This window comes from Rhodamnia argentea, chromosome 6 (genome assembly GCF_020921035.1).
Source record: "Rhodamnia argentea isolate NSW1041297 chromosome 6, ASM2092103v1, whole genome shotgun sequence".
NCBI classification, from domain to species: domain Eukaryota; kingdom Viridiplantae; phylum Streptophyta; class Magnoliopsida; order Myrtales; family Myrtaceae; genus Rhodamnia; species Rhodamnia argentea.
The window spans coordinates 9,704,975-9,713,158 of NC_063155.1; the positions used below are offsets into that span (position 1 = coordinate 9,704,975).

Below are 8,184 nucleotides of genomic sequence, written 5' to 3' on the forward strand. Positions count from 1 at the left end.
TTTTCTCTTTTTTCTTTCCTTTTGTTTTCCCCCTTTCTTCTGCTAATCATCTCCTTCGTTTTTTCTTTTTCTTTTTCTCACTTTCGACATCCGATCACACTCGACATCGCGAATTTGTCGACGAGCCTCTATATCGGCATCACTTATGATTGCTCCTCCATCCAACGGTAGCTCGACGAGCCGACAGCCGTTCTCTTTTCTCACTCTCGGATTTGACCACCGTATCTCCAAGCTCTCTCAATCATGGCCATAATCACCGTCTTCGAGCTGGTAGCTGCCATGGCCACTCTAGCTTCGAACTCGTGACGATGGCCATTCTCACTCTCTCTTCTCCTCAATTATAAAAAGTGAGCTCCATGTTTAAAGGTGAAATTAAAATGCTTTATGCAATTCATATATCCTTAAATTTCACGTGCTTCTGGATTTCAATTAGGGATAAGCAAAAGTACTAGACCGAACTAGCCGGTTCTCGCAGGAAGTAATCCGGTTCTCGATTTCTAAAAATTGATACCTATAAATATTGATTCGGATATCGATTCCAGGCATGGACCCACCCACTCGGACCGTAGGGGCCGTACCAATACCATTTAATATTACAAAACGAGAACCATAATTACTAATTGCTTATTTTTCACGGTTTACTCTCAATCTCGTTGTAAAGTGAAAACTCTAACAGCCCCTTCCTTCACTCACGCCTTTCTCTCGCCCGCGACACTCACTCTCAAACTCTTAGTCACGCTTCTCGCAGCCTCACTCACTCTCGCTCATGTCTCTCGAATCGATCCGGATAGTTCGGCCCATTTCACAAACCGGGAACCGACCCTTTTGATCCGGTTCCCAATTTCGTGGTGGGAATCCATTCACCTTGAAACGGTTCACCCTTGCTTCCAACTAGTAATACTGAACTTCAAATCATGTCAATTGATATCACAAGGATTTCAAATTAAGTTCTAGCAACCCAAAAAAAAAAGCGACTCCAAATTAACAAATTAACCGAATTAAATCGGCGTCTCCCGCGTACGTCTCATTAATCCAAGATCTCAAACGAGTCCAGTGAAAAACTTCTTGCCACAGCTTCACGAGCTCGAAGCTAGAGTGGCCATATGGTCACAAGGTCGGAAACCCGGTGGCCATGGTCATGACCTCAGAGCTCAAGCAGGCATTGCCATGGTCGAGACTTCGGAGATGTCGGGTCAAGGCTTCGAGTGAGAAGAGAGAGAGAGAGAGAGAGAGAGAGAGAGAGAGAGAGATGGCTATCAGCGTCATTGAGCCAACACCGAACGGAGGTGCAGTTGTACGACTTCATGACGCCGAGCAAGATCGAACATCGGAAGTGGGAAAAAAAAGGAAAAAGACCAAAGAAGAAGATCAACAGAAGACAGAAAATGCCTCCTGGCGATGCATCTTTCTTTCCAGAGCTTTTCACCCATCGATCCCCTTTCTTCTTCGTTTCACGGAAAGCTCCATACTGGTTTGCCAGACAAATTCGGACAGTCGAGAACTGGGTCAAAAGTAGAAGGTGACCCAGTTCTCGAACATTTTTAACGGAATATACTTTCAAGTTATTGATATCAGCAGACAGACGGTGTTAGGTTGGGTTTTCAATAGCTATTATAGACGATAATTTAACGGACTATACTTTAAAGTTATCGGTATCAGCAGACTGACGACGTTATATCGGATTTTCAATGGACATTATAGACGATACTCTTAACGGAATAAACTTTTGGGTTACCAGTGCGAGTTTAAACCCAAGCCTAATGGATTATATGGTGACGTGAAAAATGGATTAACGCAGGGGGCATGGAATTTTAGGATTTTCAGGGGATCATGCCCGGTGTAGACGGTGGGGTAAAGCACCCACCTTCAAAAGTGAATTGAAAATTCTCCTAGGGTTTTCTCTCCCCCAATTCCATGGCTTCTAACCATCTCGACGAGGTAAGTCGCTTCCGTTCCTCGCACGGGCACGTACGTAATGCAGATTCACCGGCGCAAACATTCTCATGGTTCGTTTCTCTCTGCAGGACGACGATTTCGGTGGAGATATTCCTGTAACTCATGATGCTAGGCGTTCAGGTTTTCTTACCCCCGCATTGATTATGTCTTTCTGATGTTTACGCGACTTCGGTGGCGATTTATCTTGGCGATGCTGTTTCAGGCAATAAGAGGAGTTTCGGGGACATTGAGGACGATGAAGACGATATCTTTGGATCCAAGAAGGTACCTCTCTGTGTTTGGTGTACCCGAGCGTCGAGCACACACTCCATTTCCGTCCAATTTTAGCCTGGTTGTAGAAATGCGTGCTCATAATTTGTATGGCCGAGAGTGCCAGGCATAAATTTCAGTTCTTGGAGGCCTGTGTGTCTGCTGGTGGTCGGACAGTTTCGACACTTTAAGTTGTTGGCCAAATACAAGTACTTTAGTTTACACTGGTCCAATTTGATCCTCTCAAAAAGAATGAAAGCAGGCGTGCTTGCATGAGCATGGGCATTGGGTCATGTGTTGTTTGTCAACTGTTGCTCCTTGCAAAAAATTTATCTTTGCAGTCTACTAGCTCTCTGGTTTGTTGGTTCTGTTCTGGGATACAGCCATTGAGACTTTTCCCATTGTTTCCTCACTCGAATAGTTAACTTAAAGGCCGTGTTATGGTTTTATTGCGGGTTATGTTATCTTCAAAATGTAGATTCTCAGCATCTTAAGCTATTTGACATAATTTGTGGAAGTTTACATTTCCCCTGTTTTTTACTTGCAAATGATTTTTGAGTTTCATTTGCACTCAGGCCTTCGATTTTCAAAGTGCCCCTCTGTTTAACCATCACCTTTCTGCATCAAAATTTAATTTCTTTTTCTCGTTACAGGGTAAAACAAAAGCAGAAGAAAATGCTCCTGGTGCGGCTACGGGAATGATCTTGTCACTTCGTGAGAGGTAAATAAGCACTTTAATTCTTCTGTTTTTGTTTGGTGGTTTTGTACTTTTGGCATGCTTCCAACATGTATCTCAACCTATCTAGCTTGAGAATCTCATAAATTTCATATTTTCTTTTTTCAGTCTTCAGAACTGCAAGGAAACTCTTACAACATGCCAAGTATGTAATCTGCATTAGGTCTTCATCATCTCATCCTTTGCTGCATTTTTTTTTTCTAATTGTTGGTTCAACAATTGTCGTTGCAAGAATCATGTTTATTGTGAAGCTTTAACATTGATGAGGGCCGTGCTAGAGATGCTAAAATAAATTGAGGATTGTCTTTTCAATTGTAGGTTGCTCAATGTTCAAACTTGCTACACTTCCATGTGTGACATAATTTTCGCGAATAATCCCCATCTTCACGGCATCATCTTGGTTGCTGAGAATTTAGATGCTCTCTTTTCGGTTTGACCTCTTTCATTGTTTGAAGGCACTTGTTTGTGCCGTTGTGATGGTATATTAAAAGAGTTATGGCATTTTCACTTGCCTGAGATATGACGGATTCTGCTTTTCTTGTATCTCAAGTTCCCATTATGGCTTAATGGTTGATGTCAATAGAGATCTGGTCTTACTTAGCAGAATGTGAATGTTGCATGCGATTCAATCTATGACCTATTTATTTGTCTATTTGTTCATATCTGAAACTTTTTTGGTTGTTAATACGGTTGGGTTTCCAGACAGAACTTGAAGCTGCAAAGTCTGAGATTGAGAAGTGGAATTCTTCATTCCGAAATGAGTCCTTCGTACCGTCTGGGACATCTCCTGGTTAGTTTCGTATTAATTCGGGTATTAATCTTTGGATTTGAACGTATGACACGAGCATGAGAGGGTTAGTTGACACTTATTCCTGTATATATTCTGATAGACTGACTTCTTCCTTGCAGAGCCCAAGATGATAATCAACTGTCTTCAGACGCTTAGATCTTCAGAAGAGGGATTGAGAGAGCAGGTTGGTTCTCAGTATGCTTCTCTTTCCCTTTCTTCGATTTGGCACTCAAAAAGTTGCTTGTTATTTACTGATTCAATTTTTCTTTATTAGCTGGAAAAGGCTAAGAAAAAGGAGGCTGCTTTCATAGTAACATTCGCAAAACGGGAGCAGGAGATAGCTGAGTTAAAGGTGAATCTTTTATTGTGGATGTGGAGATTGTTAGAACAGTTTGTACGTGTGGTGCTGTTTTATCCTATGTCACTTTGTTTGGTGTTTCATCGACTATATAGGCACTTAATTGATGAGGAGATGAAAACAAAATGCATATGATTCTGACTGCATTGATACTCCAGTTACCAAGATCGATTGTTTTGATTATCTTTTGCCTCCTTGGTTGTTCTGAGTGCGGATTCTGTAGTAATTATTTTAATCTATCAAGGGATATTTCTCATAATTTCTCTTAAGGTACTTTAGGGCATAGCAAAAGGTACTAGACTTTTGGCAGCAAAAAAAGAGAGTTTTTCCACAAAAGGAATAGAAAGAATAAACAGGAACAATACACTGATAGAAGAAAAAGGATAATCACTTCTGGGATAGTATATAATGGCCACCTTCACAATAGTCAGCTGGGATCTTTTGATGTTTGCTCATCACCTGCTAGCTGTTTAAAATTGCTTCCCATGTGTAATATTTATCCTGCATTTTTTCCAACTCAAAATTTCCCTTTTATTTCAGTCTGCTGTTCGAGACTTAAAAGCACAACTCAAGCCACCATCTATGCAGGTAAAGCAGGATATATCTTGCTTCTTGAAATATGTTTCTATTGTATGGTAACAACTGAATGCATATGAAACCTCAATTACCGTGTATCTTGTGTATGATTTTTCTGAGAGTGAAGTCTATCCTTTTGAAGATAATGCTTTAATTATTGCCCTTTTGAGTTTTGACATGAATGGCTTGCGGAGGTTTACTTTAAGTGTTCCATTTTTAAGTTTTGACATGAATGGCCTGTGGTCGTTTACAGTCTGCTCTTTCATAGTGACAACTGACAAACCATACATTTCTGATTGTTTATAGGACCATATACGACTTTCAGCATGTATGTGCCATGTGTGCAACTTTTTGTCCTTTTTAAATAGAACAACTGTGTGGATATATCAGAAGGTGGTTGTCCTCCTGGCTTTGATTTACTCCTGACATTTACACACGTTCTATAAAAATCTTTGAACATGAAGACAAGGAATAATAGATGTGTTCTTTTGAATGCTAGTCTGAACTATATTAGTTTCGTGTTGCTTTTAATTCAGAAGCTAATAGGCATAGGGCTATTTTTTACTGCTACTCTATTTGGTAAATCTGCTTGAATACTGATTCTTGGTTTAGAACGGGAAAGCTCAACACTGTGAGCACTGTGTTTTGATATTTAAGAGATTCAGTTGATGATCCTACTTGATTGTTAGTATCTTGGTGATGTTATAGCTTGGCCAGTTTAACTCTTGCTTTTGCACGCCAGGGTAGATTACCTAAGTGCGTGTCCTCCTAGGATTTTTCTGGGTGATGATGGGGATGAGACCTATCTTTTGGTTAAAAAGAATTAGGATTGGCTGGCTGTTGCTGTGCAAAAGATTTTCGTAATTTTCTTGATGGCTCGGAGGGAACAACTTTTGGTAACATAGACTGTTTCAGTTGGGGTAATCCTTAGGAATGGCCAATTTTGGAGCCACTAATTTGTGTGCAAGTTATCGCTATGGTGTTGGCATCTTAATTTTTGGCTTATTCGTATTTGTTTTGTTGACAGACAAGGCGGTTATTATTAGATCCGGCAATTCACGAAGAGTTCACCCGTCTAAAGGTCTGTGGCAGAACTTTTGAATTGAACATTCGTTGGATATTGAACTTAGGTTTTCCATTTTCTTTGCTATATGGACATGGTATTAGTCAGATTGTCTTGTTTGCAAGCGTCTTAGGGAAAAAGACACTCGTTGTGAAACTTGGCGATGTATGTAATTGGACAAGTACACAGCACAAGAAAAGGGAGTTTACATTTCCACGGCACATTTGCCTGAAGCCGCTTCTCATTATCTTTCTTGATAGAAGAATCCCTTTTTCTGGTGCAATGTTGACTAAAGTTAAGACTTTGTTTAGAATATATATTTTTTTTTTTTGTGGATATGTGTTTCCTGCTGAAATCTTTGCTAAAAATCTTCCGACTTTCCCAAAAATTTTACCTGAGATTTGGTTTTCGTGGTTCTAGGATCTCCTCAGAGTAGGATCTACCTTCTATAAAGCCACAAGTAAATTTAATGATTTCGTGTGCAAGTTCTTAATGGCCGCTTGTCTTTTCTTGTTAATATATGTCAAAATAAAAGAAATTACGTGACATTGCTGTTATCAAGACTCAGTTTTCATGGTCTCGAACTATCTGATTTCACGGCATCAAGGTTTTTTGCTTTCCTAGCTCTACTGTTCCTGCATTCCACCATATGTTATATGAATATACTTTTTTACCCCAAATATGCGTCTGATAATTCTGTCCTCGGTTAAGGATCTCGGGAAAGATACCTATTCATTGCTGATGCTTCTTAAATTTGAATGTTTGTTCTAATGCTAGAGCTTGCTAGAGGAGAAGGACAAGAAGGTGAAGGAGTTGCAGGATCATATTGCTGCTGTTACTTTCACTCCACAGAGCAAGATGGGTAAGATGCTCATGGCTAAATGCAGGACCCTGCAAGAGGAAAATGAGGAGATTGGGAATCAAGCAGCTGAGGGAAAGGTTCTGTATCTTTATCTTGATATCCTGCAAATTTGAATTACTGATTAATGTATTTTCCTGCTTGAGTCAAAGATCATAGTAACAGTTCTGTAGTAAACTGAGGCGCAGTGTTTTCAGAAAACTTGTTTAAGCTTCAATGCACCTTGTTTTAATCTGAATCACATAATTGAGTCTTGGCAAGGCATCAGAAGTACGGTTGCTTTGCTTGGTAATATCCCATTGTGAAACACTTATCATGAGGAACCAGAGCATTTGAGTTTAGATGTGATATGATTACTTTTGAACCATGTTGAAGATTCGAAGAGTTGTGACAAACAGAGAGAGGATTCAGGAGCGCATGTTCTTAATTCATATGCTTTTATCACACCCTTTCCATTACTATCTCTAGTCTTATGAATATAGTTAAAAACAGCACTCGTCTGTGAATGTATGGGTTCTGTCTTAACTACTTTGAGAATAAGATGTCCAGGCTTGTTTACTTGTTTGTCCACTGTTTCCGGCTTGTAGATGCATGAACTTTCGATGAAACTGGCTTTACAAAAGTCGCAGAACGCAGAGCTGCGGAGTCAATTCGAAGGTCTGAATGCGCATTTTACTCCATATGCACTTATCCTTAGTCTTTCAATTTCGTACAGCTCTTTTTGTAGCTATTAGTTCAAGAGAACTCTACATGTCTGATGTCAGTTGCAACCTTTTTGTCTTGTAAATTGTTTTTCTGTGGGATTCTTGGATTCCGAATCATCTGAGAGACAGTGCTTGCATGAACAGTTTCGCTTGTCTTTGAAGGAAATTAAGGATTTTGAGGTCGACCATGCATACAGTTTCAAATGTGTATTATCACTGCATAGAGATACAATGGTTTCTCTCTTCATGTTCCTGCAAGGCTCTTATATTCGCTACTAAATCGCCAAGTACGCCGGTGGTTGTTGCATGCAGAACTGTATGAACACATGGAAGGACTCACAAATGACGTTGAGAAGTCAAATGAAATGGTCTCTCTCTCTCTCTCTCTCTCTCTCTCTCTCTCTCTGTGTGCATAGTTCATGGGATCTGCCTTAAGTTTGAGAGCCAAGGCAGAGAGAGATTGACAGTCTTGCTCTCGTCAATGTAGGTGGTCATCCTGCAAGAGAAGGTGGAAGAGAAGAATGAGGAGCTGAGAAGATTAAAGAACGAGCAGTCGCAGCAGCAGAAAGCTACGCCTGATGCGACGAGCGTTAGAGTTTCTACTCTTGAGGACAAAAAAGAAGCAATGATGGTAGAGAGTTGATTTAAAAAATGAAACTTCTTTTTTTTTTTTTTAAGGACCGTCATAATTCCTTGGAGGGTTTATCCTCAGTCTTGTTTTTTGCTTGTACATTAGAATTTTTTTTTTATTGTCGTTTTGCCTTTTTTTGGCGCTCTAAAAACAGAAAAGAACATGGAAGTATGATTGGCTGCATGTAGGGGGTGCCAAATGGACCCGTGGCCCGGAACCGGCCCGTTGACCGGGCCCACAGTTCCAACCCGGAACCGGAACC

General features: G+C 40.3%; 1 protein-coding gene across 1 annotated transcript; it reads left to right on the top strand.

The window, feature by feature from the left end:
* The first annotated feature begins 1,852 nt into the window (after window positions 1-1,852).
* Window positions 1,853-7,977, top strand: LOC115741408 (FKBP12-interacting protein of 37 kDa-like). The gene is made up of 14 exons (XM_030675276.2): window positions 1,853-1,938; window positions 2,025-2,076; window positions 2,159-2,220; window positions 2,859-2,926; window positions 3,050-3,086; window positions 3,644-3,731; window positions 3,851-3,915; window positions 4,006-4,083; window positions 4,630-4,677; window positions 5,693-5,746; window positions 6,506-6,667; window positions 7,175-7,244; window positions 7,604-7,659; window positions 7,779-7,977. Exons 1-14 carry the CDS (start codon window positions 1,915-1,917, stop codon window positions 7,932-7,934), a joined length of 1,020 nt encoding a protein of 339 aa, XP_030531136.1. The 5' UTR covers window positions 1,853-1,914; the 3' UTR covers window positions 7,935-7,977.
* The last annotated feature ends 207 nt before the right edge of the window (window positions 7,978-8,184 follow it).

What these genes read in the sequence shown, in the direction of transcription:
- LOC115741408 (XM_030675276.2), top strand. Translation starts at nt 1,915, where the DNA reads ATGGCTTCTAACCATCTCGACGAG. An exon ending in ACCGTCTGGGACATCTCCTG is followed by an intron (nt 3,732 to 3,850) that starts GTTAGTTTCGTA and finishes TCTTCCTTGCAG; the next exon opens with AGCCCAAGATGATAATCAAC. An exon ending in AAGAGGGATTGAGAGAGCAG is followed by an intron (nt 3,916 to 4,005) that starts GTTGGTTCTCAG and finishes TTTCTTTATTAG; the next exon opens with CTGGAAAAGGCTAAGAAAAA.